The 14938-nt window shown below is 41.7% G+C and overlaps 1 protein-coding gene across 3 annotated transcripts in view; it reads right to left on the bottom strand.

Annotated features, from left to right (window-relative positions):
* The window catches only part of osbpl1a (oxysterol binding protein-like 1A), a 209691-nt gene that overhangs the window by 12786 nt on the left and 181967 nt on the right, over positions 1–14938 (bottom strand). For all 3 annotated transcript variants that reach the window (XM_043687612.2, XM_087986747.1, XM_043687608.2), the window contains exons 22-27: positions 11849–11956; positions 11676–11765; positions 8426–8552; positions 5039–5164; positions 3606–3729; positions 949–1039 (exon numbers count right to left, since the gene is read on the bottom strand). In XM_043687612.2, the coding sequence (XP_043543547.2) occupies positions 949–1039; positions 3606–3729; positions 5039–5164; positions 8426–8552; positions 11676–11765; positions 11849–11956 (666 nt within the window). The remainder of the gene's footprint in view (positions 1–948; positions 1040–3605; positions 3730–5038; positions 5165–8425; positions 8553–11675; positions 11766–11848; positions 11957–14938) is intronic.

The following is a 14938-nucleotide window of genomic DNA, read 5'->3' as shown; positions in this document are numbered from 1 at the left end:
AATAGCTTCTTTTAGAAATGCTGCAATATAGGTTCACAGGATTGGTTGAGCTGATAGAGCTGTCCCAGGCACAGAGATTGAATAGAAAAGGCTCCATATTTTCTGAAGAATGTGAGGATGAAATTCTTAGATGGTTTGACAGGGTAGATATTGAGTAACATCCCCTTTAGCTGCTCGGCTGTGTACATTATGCCAGCATTGACTTCAGGCTTTGGAGGTCACAACCATGCTTGAATGTTGGACTTTGGAGATCATGCAGAGAAAAGGAAATTACAGAGTCTAGAACTAGGAGCCATATTCCCAGGATAAGGGATCGGTGGTGACGGCATAGTGGTAACGTCAATATGCTAATGATCCAGAGGCTCTGGTTAATACCTTGGGGGCATAGATTCAAATCTCACCAAGCCAAATGGTGAAATCTGAATTCAAGAATTCATGGAAATAAAAAAAAATCTGGAATTAAAAACTAGCCTAATGACAACCATGTAATTATTGTAGATCATAAAAAACCCAGTGGTTCCCAAATGTCTTTTAAGGATGAAAATTTGCCATCCTTATGTGGTCTGGCCCATGTTTACGCCAGATCCACAGCAATGTATGTAACTCTTCACTGCCTTCTGGGTAACCAGGAGTGGGCAAGCCTAGCCAGTAACCCACAGCCTGGAAATGAAGAAAAACCAAATTTACAGGGAGAACTAATCTAATTCAGGCTGTCAATGCTATTGGGAACTCAAACAAAAACTTAAACATATAGTTTGATTAATTATTCAGTATCATTAACTCTACTCTGAAAGGGCAAGCTGGATTTGAATTTATACAGAAGTCATTTTAATTTTTCAATTTACTTTTTGTATAGGAGCAGCAGTAAATGGAGAAAATAGCTTAACTTGTCTCTTGATTATATCTAAAACCAAAGATAACTAATAACTGAGAAGATTCAATACTAACTTGTTTTTCCAGTCGTTGTCTGTTTTGGCTCGTTGTTTGCGAGCAGCTCGTTGTTTTTCTTCCAATCTCTTCTTTTCTTCACTGGCTAAGTCTATAAAAGGTCAAACAAGCGTGTTCATCTGTAGTTCCACAGTAGCTAAACCAGCAACTACATTGCTGTAATGGACCTAGTAGTAACGTGTGTTCAGCTTTGGCAGTCAGCACTTAAATTTATCTTGCATTTGTATCATGAGCAGGATTGACAAATAGAAACTCAGAGTAGTTTTCTTCTTTAAAATTCCCAAATGGTCAAATATATATAGAATATAGAACAATACAGCACAGAACAGGCCCTTCTTGCAGATAATCCATGCAGACAACTATAATAACTTAGATTTATATAGCACCTTGCGTGTAATAAGACATGCTAACATGCTTCATATAGGCAGCATAAAACAAGATATGACGACCAGGCACAAGATGTTGGGTAAAAGAGTTGGGTTTTAATGAGAGCCTGAAAGGAGGAGAGGGGGATTGAAGGAGGAAATTGCAAATCTCAGGACCCAAGCAGTGATTAAAAGCATGTTCAAGAGCCAGAATCAGATTAGCACAGACATCTCAGAAGTGGAGAGATGAAGATTACAGAATTAGGGAAGAATAACACCACAGTGTCTGAAAACAAGGATGAGTGTTTTGAAATCGAGGTGCTGTTTAACCAGGCGGTTCAACGTGCAAGCGATAAGAAGTGAACAGCATTTGGTGCAGTTTAGAGTACAGGCAGTGGAACTTTAGATAACCAAAGTTACAGAAGGTAGAACATAGAAGGCTGGACAGGCTTACATCTGAATTATCAAGTCTGGAAGCAACAAAGCCATGTATAAGGGTTTTTGTTCCAGAAGATTTCAGGTGGAGCATAAAGAGTGGCAATGTTATGGAGGTGGAAACAAGCAATCTTGAGGAATGCATTGATAGGTATTTGAGAAGTTCTGGAACAAACAGGTTAGCAAAGTTGTGATAGACTGAGGCAGCCTCATACAATTACTAGGAGGGACAGAATCAATGGCTAGGCAGCAGTATATGTGATGGGGATCAAAGACAATTACTTCAATATTCCCAACATTTATGTAGAGTAAATTACTACTCAATCAGTTATGAATTTTGGACATGCAGTTTGATATTTTAGAACAATGGATGAGTTTAAGAGGGGCATGGTGGCAAGGTATCATTGTTCCCTCACCAATTATATCCACAGCATGATACTCCATTCTACCCACCCTCAGATGCAGATATTACACTATTATTATTTAATCTTGCATTTCAAAAAACCCATCCAAAGACAATCAGCAGTATTAAGGAAGGAATTCCATTAATCTACTCTATTATTTTCATAACACTTTTTTTGGCATAATACAATTAACAACTCAATTCTGGATTTTATGTTGATATACCTCTGCTTATACAGAATAGCCAACTTTAGACCAGAAAGTACCAAAAGATGCCATCCCATGTAGCCACATTGATTCAAATAAACTTTTAAGCACATCAAGTACCCAAGTCATTTAATATCTGATATACAGGGAGGAATATAATGGAAGCCACTGGAGTGGGCATAATGGGAAGGAGGATAGGGTACTTGTGTACAATTCCTGATGTCAGGAGAACTGCCCTCAATTATCTTATCTTAAATTTGTTATACAATTTTAAGTAATTTAAGTTCATTTTATTAGCTATACTGTGTCATAGAAACATAGAAAACAGGGACAGGAGTAGGTCATTCAGGTCTTTAAGCCTACTGTGACATTCAGTATGATCGTGGCTGATTCCCAACTCAATGTTCTGTTCTAGCTTTCGTCCCATACTCTTTGACCCCTTTAATCCAAACAGCAATATCTAACGCCTTGAAAACATTCAATATTTTAGACTTAACCACTGCCTGTGGCAGAAAGTTCCACAGGCTTACCACTCTCTGGATCAGAAATTTCTTCTCATCTCACTCCTAAATGGCTTACCTGTTTTAGATTAGATTAGATTACTTACAGTGTGGAAACAGGCCCTTCGGTTTCTTAGACTGTGGCCCTGGTCATGGTCTCCAGGGTCACTGGGATCATCCTTTCTGCATTTACCCTGTCTTTTTGTTAGATGTTCATAGGCATCTGGAATTCCCACCTCATTTTACTAAACTCAGGTGAATATAGTCCTAATTCATCCAGGTTCTGATGAATGGGATAGTAAGACTGATTAAATATATCAGTCTTACCATCCATTAATCAGAGTGGTGCTGGAAAAGCACAGCAGGTCAGGCAGCATCCGAGGAGCAGGAAAATCGATGTTTCCGGCAAAAGTCCTTAATCAGGAAACCCTTCATTCCTGATGAAGGGCTTTTGCCCAAAACATCAATTTCCCTGCTCCTCGGATGCTGCCTGACCTGCTGTGCTTTTCCAGCACCACTCTGATTTCCAGCATCTGCAGTCCTCACTTTTGCCTAGCCATCCCATTAATCAATCTAGTAAATCTTTGTTGTACTCCCTCAACAGCCAGAGCATCTTTCCTCAGATAAGAGACCAAAGGTTTTACTGACACACTCCCTAATGTTAAGAAATAGATAATGAGACTCCAAGTAAAAGAAAATCCTCCATGTTTCCGCCTAGAACTATTTCTAACTTAACATTTGATCATACCTATATCACCATTTTCCATTGCTTTAATGTCAGGTCTGAATCGACAATCAGTGGGTGCGATAAGGCTCTCCATTTCTTTATCCAGCTCATTCAGTGACATGGCAAAGTTGGTGAAATTGTACATCTGAAAAATATTCCAAAAACATTCTACTAAAATGATTTAGCTCAAGTCCAATGCCACAGAAATGAAAACTACTGACACTTAACATGGGCTCTATGAGAAAGGCTTTGATCTCTGTGCCATCTTTCACAACCTCAGGGCACACCAAAGAACTTTACAGCCAAAGAAGCACTTTAGAACAGAGTTATGGCAGGCATCTCAATCTTGCACACTGCAAGATGCCACAAGCATGTGATAACCAGATTTGTTTGTAATGCTGACCAAGGGATAAGTACAGGCTTGTACACCAGTCTTCATCAAAGTAGTAAGTGAGAGAGTTTTTTTGAGGGAACAGACACGATCCTCTGTTTACCATCTCATCCTAATGACTGTACTTCTAACAGCACATCAGTCACTCAGCACTGTATTGGCACATCAGTCCACGCTTTGTGCTCATGTCGAGGAAGAACTCTATTCATGGATCGAGGTGGCTGAAGGGATGGACACTAACTATAGTTAAGGGGAGACCTGGGTGCAGCAATGCATAAAACACATGGAGACTTTAGGAGGAATGTAAGAATTTGAGAACAGATGGATTTTAATTGAAATGCAGCATTTAATGTGACTTTGAAATACTTAAGACAGCAGTACCATTTATTGTCATATTACTTCAAATAAATTGTAATCTTTTTTCATTATTCTTTCATGGAATGTGGGTGTCACAGGCAAGGCCAGCATTTGTTGCCCATCCCTAACTGTCCTTGAACTGAATGACTTACTTGGCCATTTCAGAGGGAAGTTATGAGTCAATAAAATTGTTGGGGGTAACACAGTAATACCTACACAAAAGCCAAACCATGTAAGGAAGGCAGATGTACTTCCTTAAAAGGCAATAGAGAATGAGATTGATTTTATAAAAATCAGTGACAGTTTTACGGTTGCAATCATTGCTTTCAATTGCAGATATTTAAAATTTCACCACGCTGTGTTTGGATTTGGACTATACCTATAGCAATTCCAACGCCCCTCCCCCAAATCCCTCCTCCCTACCTTTTATCTTAGCCTGCTGGACACACTTTCCTCATTCCTGAAGGGCTTATGCCCGAAACGTTGATTCTCCTGTTCCTTGGATGCTGCTTGACCTGCTGCGCTTTTCCAGCAACACATTTTCAGCTCTGATCTCCAGCATCTGCAGTCCTCACTTTCTCCTCTTTGGACTATATCCTCATAGCAAGAGCCTAAACCTCTGCATGTTTGGTCCAGCTGTATTACCAGTAATTTTAGAGACTCCCTGGTCCAATCCTAATCATACCCGAGGAATTTGGAGACAAACCTGTTGTGAGTTTGGTGGTCTAGGTGTTATCTTCCAAAGCAGGCGACTCCCTGGTATAACTTGTACACTTTCAGAATTGTCAGGCAGTGGCATTTCATCTGGTTGCGATTTCTCTGAAGCGACTGGCTAGGATAAGTGCACCATAAAAGATGCATGTTATTATATAACCAATAAAACCAGGTTACTTTCAACAAATATGAATACAGTACTGCAAAGTCTTTGAAAATACCATTTCCGATAAATAGTTACAGATCATGCATCATGGGCAAAGGGACTGAGAAGAAGAAATGGATACTGATCACTTTAAGACATTACTAAGAAAACCTATAGCCTTCTTACTGCATTTAGCATCACTCCAATCTGAATAATTGTGATTAACTGCAGGAGATTAGATAGGAGACTCAAGCAATAAGGTTTACTGAAGGGTTTTTGAGGGTTGGTTAGCTCAGTCGGCTGGATGGCTGATTTGCAATGCAGTGTGAAACCAACAGAATGGGTTCAATTCCCACACCAGCTGAGATTACCATGAAGGACTCTCTCGACCTCTTCCCTTTCCTGAGGCATGGTGACCCTCAGGTAAAACCATCACCATTGGTTTCTAAAGAAAGTAGCCCCATGGTTTGGTAGGACTATGTTGAATTTACTTTACTGAAGGATTTCAGTGCATCAAATGGTTGAAGACTTAACATGGGGCTTCAGGACACCGAGCTCAGCATCAAATGGGGATCTAAAGGCTAAACTTGGTCAAATATGTTTTAACATCTTCCTGAAGGCTGCTTCCAGACTGTCTGTGGGGTGTAGATAATTCAGGCCCAATCTGACTGTTGGTAGCTCTGGAGCCTTGGATACCCATTAGGAGAGATGGATACAGCAGAGGAAAGTCAGGTATCAAACGGCACCTCAACACAGAGGTTCGCTTGAAGACAGAAGTAGAAAGTTGAATTATGCAGGAACAAGTAGGCAGATCCTTAGGTGTTCCACTGGACTCTCAGGAATAGTCTTTCCTATCCAGTGACACAACCTAGGGTCATGGAGCCTTCATAAGTTCCAAAAGTAGGAGCAGTAATAGGATAGCTAGGGCCTCAAATCTACTCCACCATTCCCACTATTCCATGAATAAGGCCATGGTTAACCTCAAAGTTTGGGTGAAGATTTGTAGCTCGGGTGCTCGTTGTTGTGGTTCTGTTCACCGAGCTGGAAATTTTTGTTGCAAACGTTTCGTCCCCTGTCTAGGTGACATCCTCAGTGCTTGGGAGCCTCCTGTGAAGCGCTTCTGTGGTGTTTCCTCCGGCATTTATAGTGGTCTGTCCCTGCTGCTTCCGGTTGTCAGTTTCAGCTGAAGGCTGTAGTGGCCGGTATATTGGGTCCAGGTCGATGTGTTTGTTGATGGAGTTTGTGGATGAGTGCCATGCTTCTAGGAATTCCCTGGCTGTTCTTTGTTTGGCTTGCCCTATAATGGTAGTGTTGTCCCAGTCGAATTCATGTTTCTTGTCGTCTGCGTGTGTGGCTACTAAGGATAGCTGGTCGTGGCGTTTCGTGGCTAGCCACACTACCATACATCAGGAGCATTTCAGAACTGACAGCCAGACTACTGCGACCACTAGGACTTATAACAGCACACAAACCAACAGCCACCCTCAGACAACAATTCACCAGAACGAAGGACCCGATACCCAGCATGAGCAAAACTAATGTAGTGTACAAAATCCCATGCAAGGACTGCACAAAACACTATATAGGACAAACAGGAAGACAGCTAACGATCCGCATCCAAGAACATCAACTAGCCACGAAATGCCACAACCAGCTATGCTTAGTAGCCACACACGCAGACGACAAGCAACATGAATTCGACTGGGACAACACTACCATTATAGGGCAAGCCAAACAAAGAACAGCCAGGGAATTCCTAGAAGCATGGCACTCATTCACAAACTCCATCAACAAACACATCGACCTGGACCCAATATACCGGCCACTACAGCGGACAGCTGAAACTGACAACCGGAAGCGGCAGGGACAGGCCACTATAAATGCCGGAGGAAACACCACAGAAGCGCTTCACAGGAGGCTCCCAAGCACTGAGGATGTCATCTAGACAGGGGACGAAACGTTTGCAACAATAATTTCCAGCTTGGCAAACAGAACCACAACCATGGTTAACCTGGTAATACCCAACTCCACTTTCTTGCTAATTGCCCATACTTCTGGGCATCTCGTCTATGACAAATCTGTAAAACCAAGTCTTGAATATATTCAACTACTCAGCCGTCACTGTTTTTGAGGTAGGAGGATTTCACAGACTAACAATTCTCCAAGGACATTTTTTCCTCATCTCAGTCCCAAACGGGAGACTGATTATTTTGAAAGTGTCCCCTAGTTCAACCAATCTGAGACTCCCTCAGGATCTTATATGGTTCAGTAACTTCACCTCTCATTCCTTTGAGGTCCAACGACTATCTATTGAGCTTGCTCAATCTTCCCCCATTAAATCATCCTCATTCCATGGAGGAGCCAAGTGAAACTTCCTTCAATGTAGGTGTCTCCTTAAATCAGGAGACTAAAACTGTATACAAAACTCCAACTGCATTCACACCATTGCATAGCACAGTTTATTACAAGAAATCCCTGCATTTATATTCCCATTGCAAGAAAGACCTACATCCCATTTGCCTTCTCATTTACAATAGTCTCCATCCCCAGGGAGACTGCCTACATCAGACCAGATGCCTCCTAAATTAACTGGGGGCTACTCTGCCACAGACAAAATTCTAGGAGGTCTGGAAAATTACTGTAAACATGGCCTTTAAATTATCTAAATGACAGCTCACCTCGGTTCAGAAGGAAGCCCTTCTGTATCCCAACCATATCCTCGTCCATTACGAGAGACGTTCTCCAAGTCATTGCTCTGATGAAACACTTCATTATTCCCTTTCCTCCTCAAATACTACCCCACTTCGCTGAGGCCAGGAAATGTTACAAAATTATAAGGAAGGTGAAGCAAATGGAGCGAGTCAGATGTTTGGGAAGGAAATCAATAGCAAGAGCCTGAGAGGCTGAAGATACAAACCCTAACAATGGGATGAAGGGAGGGGTGAAGATACAAAAACAACATGGGAGGTTTGATAGTGTAGAGTTCTGCAGAGCTGGAAGAGGTTCGAGATGGTGAGGGACAAGGCTCTAGAGGTATACACAGAGAATGATTAGAATTCTTCTGTTTCTTGGGCAACTGGTACCCAATTAAGAACAAACCGAAATGAATCCAGTTCGATACAAATCCTTTCTGGAGCTACTGGTTGTTATTACACAGGGTAAAGAATAACATCAATCAGCCAAACTTCTGGAATGGTTCATTTTAAAATTAGTTCAGAACGATCCCATACTTACTGTTTTGCTCAGCTTCCTTTCCTCTGAGTTTTTCTTGTCATTTTTTTTGTAGGCATCAAATGTACTGGGGTCAACTGCCCACAGACACTCTGTCCATTTTCCATAAACAGCACAGAGCTTCTTCTTACTGTGACAGATCACAGAAAGGATGCAGCGTAATCAAGAATGAAAGATTATTAATTCATCAGTGTTGTGAGATTCCATTACATTATCTGAACAAATGGAGCAGCTCCTTTGGCATGAGAATTGAAACATGCAAACTTGCCAACTGACAAAGGTTGGCAAGTCATCAGTCCTATCCTGACCAGGCACAGTTTATCTTAACCCCCTACTCCGCTGCCATCCAACCCTATCACTTAGCAATCCCAACTACCATTCTATCCTCTGTCTCTACTTGACCATCCCAAATCCCACCAAACCATTCCACAAGTATCACCATCCAGCTGGATTACTGTTAACAGTTGTGGATCCTTTATTGAAGATATGCTGGCATTAGAGGCAGTGCAGAGGAAGTTCACTAGTCTGATACCAGGTATGGAAGGGCTGTCTTATGAGGACAGATTGAGTAGATTGGGCCTGTACTTGTCAGAATGTAGAAGAATGAGAGGTTACCTTATTGAAACATATAAAGGTTCTTAAAGAAATTAAAAGGGTTGAAGAAAGATTGTTTCCCTTGTAGGATAGTCTAGGTCCAGAGAGCATCATTTCAGAGCGAGGGCTACAAACTTTAAGGCAGAGATGAGGAGAAACTTCTCGCAGAAGTTTATGATTCAATGGAATTCTTTGCTATAGTGGGCTATCAAGGCTGGATCGTTAAATTCAAGGCTGAGAGAGACAGATGATTTTTATTTGGTAAGGGAATCAAGGGTTAAATAGGCAGGAAAGTGGAGTTGAGGATTATCAGACCAGCCAAGATCTCATGGAATGGCAGAGCATTGCTCTTATGTCATTATTCCATCTGATTTGATCACCCTCTCACTCCAAACAGAAAAAAATACTTTCTGAAGAAATTCTGTCCAAACCTTGCAAGCAATTGGTCCATTACCAGCAATGCATTCATTTGACGATTATGTTATGAATACTCAGATTTTATATGATGTTCATCTCTGCTGATGGAATAAAAGCATGAGCTTGTTCAGCCAACATTTTCTTTCAGTTGAACAGTACTAAAGCTGCATTGCAGTCCTGAAATTTGCCTTGAATAAGCCCACACACTTTCAAATCCGTTCACAATATGTGAATATCACTGGCTGGACAAGCATTTGTTGGCCATCCCTACTTGCCCTTGAGATGCCTTCTTGAATTCCTGAAGTCCATGTAGTTAAGGGACACCAACAGTGCTGCTAAAGTTGAAGTTCCAGGATTTTGACCAAGTGACAGTGAAGGAATGATGATAGAATTCCAAAATCAAGATGTCATGTGGTTTGGGGAGGGGAACTTACATGCTCCTACCTATTTGCTGCTCTTTTCCTTCTAGGTAGTAGAGGTCACAGGTTTGCAAGGAACCTTGGTGAGTCACTGCAATGCATCTGTAGATGATACACACTGCAGCTACTCAGCATCGATGGAGGAGGGAGTGGGTGTTTGTGAATGTGCTGCCAATCAGGCAGGCGGCTTTGTACTAGATGGTGTCAAGTGTTTTTGGGGCTGCACCCATCCAGACAATTGGACAGTTTTCCATCACCCTCCTTGTGCCAAGACTTGTGCCTTGTAGATGTTGCACAGTATGATTAGGGTAATCTAACCTAATGGGGGAGGTGGGAGGGGAACATATAAATGAAAATGGAAGTGAAACCACATTGTGATGGGAATCAGAAGTACATCAAATAATGGAGGGCAGTCTCATTCATTTGATCAGATTTACATAGAAACTTCTGGTATTTTATATCAGGAGTGTGAAAAAGATTTATAGTGAGAGTGTGGAGCTGTTCTTTTCCCAGGATGGTCCAGGAATAGGAAGAGTTCTTCACTGAGAATAGAGAATCCTTATAATTCTTGCTCATGGTTTTGTGAAATAGACATTGAACATCCAAATCAGACTGACTTCAAGATACAAATAAGAAAACTGTACTTGGGATGTATCATACCTGTCGTGAGATACCTGTATGATACTACCCCGGTACAATTTGGTGGTCCTGACAGGTTTCCCTGAGTATCTTGTCTGAATCCTAAGTCAGAACAACATTGATGTATTCAGTGTAATGACAGTGACCTCATGCTTCTGAAGGCAACTGTGCGCTGTTTTGACCACCTTACCTACAAAATGACACATTTCCTCAGATGGAGAGCAACAAAATAACTAACTCAGTGAGAAAAGAGTAAATTGACTGGGCCAGACCTATATTCTGCAGAGGGCAAAAGTGGGTCCTGCAGATGCTGGAGATTAGAGTCAAGATTAGAGTAGTGCTGGAAAAGCACAGCAGGTCAGGCAGCATCCGAGGAGCAGGAAAATTGACGTTTCAGGCAAAAGCCCTTCAACAGGAATGAGGTTGGGAGCTTTGGGGGTGGAGAGATAAACAGAAGGGGGAGGGGCTGGGGGAAGGTAGCTGTGTGTGCAATAGTGGATGGAGGTGGGGGTAAAGGTGATAGGTTGAAGAGGAGGTTGGAGCAGATAGGTGGGAAGGAAGATTGACAGGTGGGACAAGTCAAGAGGATGGTACACGAATAGGAAAAGCTCAGAAGGACATGGTCCAAACGCAGACAAGCGGGACTAGTTTAGTTTTGGGAAACTAGGTCAGCATGGACTAGTTGGACTGAAGGGTCTGTTTCCATGCATTATGAATCTATGACTCCTCTCATCCTAATGTACACGTGTTAGTACTGGTGTGATTGACTTAGCATGGCACAATAACCTTATTTGTTACAAGTGCAGCTAAAGTAATGATAAAAGTTAGATGTATAAATAAACATCCAGCTACCTTATTTTTAAGGTTATTTGAAATCAGCAGCGTTACTGGAACAAAATCACAGAAGGAAGTCACATAACTCTTCAAGTCTGTTTTGTCAGTCAATGTGATCATGGTTGATCTGCAATGTAACTACATACATCTATCTTTTCTTTGTATTCCCAAATACCTTTCTAAGGCGTGATGCATAACTGCTTTGTGACTAGCAGAATTTGTCGAGCTGAAGCTAGACAGCAGGTTTAGCATTGCTGCAATGTTTCAGATGACGTGGTATCAACGTCAATCACAGCATTAAGGGCAAAGGATTATCTTTAAATATAACCGTCTGAACAGATTAAGCTTACCTTTTGTCTTGAATGTAACCTTCAACTTTGTGCAACTCTTTACCAAAAAGGCCACATGGCTTGAAATTCAGAATGCATTTTTCCCCAGTTCTGTGGAAAAATCATCTTCATAATTACATCTTAAAATTGCACTAATTTTGAAAATCTGAAGGATGTCATTCATTCACTCTTACTTGTGATTAATTATTTCAACATTTCCATATTGTTCAATCCAAAGCTGACCAACGATAATGTTATGGACACAACAAGTCGGATTTGTCCAAGTGTAAGCTTCATTGTGCCTGTGAGAAAAAGTAAAACATTAATCTCAAATGCTGTCACATGGAGCAGGGTCATCAGGATCTGAAAGAGAAAGTCATGTCCTTCTTTAAATTACCTGTTATTTCTACAATTTCTGGCCTTTCATTTTGTGTGCCAGCTTATTTCTTTGCAAAAGAAAAGAAACTGTCCATATGCTCATGGAGATAAGAAAGGTTACGACTAAGAATCGGAACATTTTTGTAGTCTGAATCAGTACTGCCGGGATCATAGCTTAACCAAATACAGAATTAAAAACTTCTTGCTACTCTTAATGAGCTGCGTGCTACAGAACAGATCTGTCCAAAATGTATCACATTCCTGTTGAATCTGGGCTTTTTGAGTTTATTACCTGCAATTTTGTACCACAGACTAGAAATGGGTGCAAGCCAACCTGAATTTATTTCAGCCAGCCTTTCAGGCATCAGGAAGGTCCCCTGCCAATTAAGGTGTTTTGAATTAACACTTGAATGTGTGCAATCAATGTAAAATTTGGCACTTTATAGGTCCTTCATAACGCTGTTAAAAATGGAACAAATGCACAAATGATCTTCTATTTGGCAATCTAAGGAAGCATGTAGCTTTAGCCAAAATAAAAATCACTGACAGCGGATGGATTGATGTTCTGTAGGCAAAGGCTACTTTTGTTGATATCATTGCATGAGTGCTATGCACCACTTTAAATGGTATGTATGTAGACAAGTGTGTCAGTGGTAGATGGGAATGTTGGGATCCGGGAGGAGCACCAGAGGCGAGGTGGGATGGAAGACAGCTGGAGGGGAGTGCAGGAGGGAGATAGAGGGGAACAATGCCTCGGTTCCTTCTTGTACCACCCTACTCCCCAGCTTCTGGGCCCTCATCCCTTCTCAGTCCAGGGGTCCCACATCTGGCATCCTAACCCTAACCCACTGAAGCCCGATTCCATGTGATGGCATCAGTGCTTAGAACCATGCATTCCCTGATGAACATGTTTGCGTAGTTGCTTGCAGTTGCCGGTGTCAGCAAACACTGCCAATCTATAAATGTTTTGTGTCTGCGTAATTAATTATATGTTCCCCTTGGCTTATGCTAAGGATACAAACTTATCTGTCACACATTTAACAAAGACCAACCTGATTTCTAAGTTAAACAGCTATAAAGATTTGATTCCAAGACTGAGGTGAGAACACACAACTCTTTGGTTTCTTCATTCTTCTCCAACTCTACTCCAATTGTGCTTAATGCATACTTATGACAAGGTCCTCTTACTAATCAGGGGTACATGTAGGTTATATGAAAGCATAAGCACATTTCTTGGACTCAAGCAATCACTCAAATTTATCCAAATCCTTATACAAGAATGCAGTCTTGTAATAACCATTAGTAAACAATTACCTTTTCTTTTTACAACCTGATGGGGACGTAAGTGAAGGTAAACTGCAGTGGTACAAAATACCCATTGCTGAGCATTGGATTAGTATCCAAGACCAGTTTACAAGAGTTCAAATTTAATATTCTGAACAGCTTGCCTGAAAGCAAACTGTTAAATGTTCTTTATCGCTGTTTATACATATTACAACCAAATTCATCAAGTCAAGTTGCATAACAATACTTGTGGTTTCCAAAGCAGCTGAAACTTAACATTTACTTGAAAGCAGGTTGGTTCTCAAGAGCATTTGGAAGGGTTTCTGCACTGACATCCACTCTCTACTTCTGATGCTCAACAGCAAGTGTTCAAAAAAGAAATGAAACTGGACAGACCAGCCAGCATCGACCTAAGCGCTGGAAAAGACAACGGTAGAAACATCCCTGTTGACCCTGCAAAGTCCTCATCGCTAACATCTGGGGGCAACTGCCAAAATCGGGAGGGCTATCTCACAGACTAATCAAGCAACAGCCTGACATAATCACAGCTTACAGCCAACAACCCAGACCCTACCAGCAGGACAGACCCAGCAGAGATTATACACAGTTAGGAAGGAGTTTCCCCGAGAATCTTCAAAACTGACTCTGAACCCCATGAGGTGTGGCTTCAGGTTAAACATGGGCAAGGAAACCTCCTGCTGATTACCATGTAGCGTCCTCCCTCAGCCAATGAATCAATATTCCTCCATATTGAGCAACACTTGGAAGCACTGAAGGTGGCAAGAACGTAAATATACTCTGAGTGGGAAATTTCAGCATTCACCACCAAGAGTGGTTCGGCAACAGCACCACTGATCGAGCTAGTCGGGTCCTAAAGAACAGAGCTGCTAAACTGTGTCTGCGGCAGGTGGTGAGGGAACAAGAGGGAAAACATACTTGACCTCATCCTTACCAATCTGCTGAGTGCAGGTCCATAACAGTAACGGACAGAGTGACCACAAAGTGACAAAGTCGCCTTCACAATGAGGATACCCTTCATTGTGTGATGGGGTACTATCACCATGGTAAATAGGACAGACTTCCAACACTCACTCACTCGATTGAATTTTTGAAGTAATAATGAAGAGGATTGATGAAGGCAGAGTGGTGGACATAATTTGTACAGAATTCAGTAAGGCATTCAACAAGGTTCCTCATGGTAGACTTGTTAGCAAGGTTAGATCTCATGGAATACAGGGAGAACTAGCCATTTGGATACAGAACTGGCTTGAAGGTGGAAGACACAGGGTGATGGTGAAAGGTTGCTTTTCAGGTTGGAGACCTGTGACCAGCAGTGTGTCACAAGGATCAGTGCTGGGACCTCTTCTTTTCATCATTTATATAAGTGATTGGATGTGAACATAGGAAGTTTGGTTAGTAAGTCTGCAGATAACACCAGAATTGGTGGTGTAATGGACAGCGAAGGTGGTTATCTCAAAGTACAATGGGACCTTGATCAGATGGGCCAATGGGCCAAGGAGTGGCAGATGAGTTTAATTTAGATAAATGTGAGGTGCTGTATTTTGGAAAGGCAAATCAGGGCAGGACATAAGATCCTGGGGAGCTGAACAGAGAAACTTTGG

Source organism: Chiloscyllium plagiosum, unplaced genomic scaffold, assembly GCF_037043375.1.
Source record: "Chiloscyllium plagiosum isolate Xiang-an unplaced genomic scaffold, Cpla_swu_hap1 HiC_scaffold_4, whole genome shotgun sequence".
In the NCBI taxonomy this organism is placed as follows: Eukaryota; Metazoa; Chordata; class Chondrichthyes; order Orectolobiformes; family Hemiscylliidae; genus Chiloscyllium; species Chiloscyllium plagiosum.
Note: the sequence above shows the minus strand (reverse complement) of the source record. Positions and strands in the feature narration are given on the sequence as shown.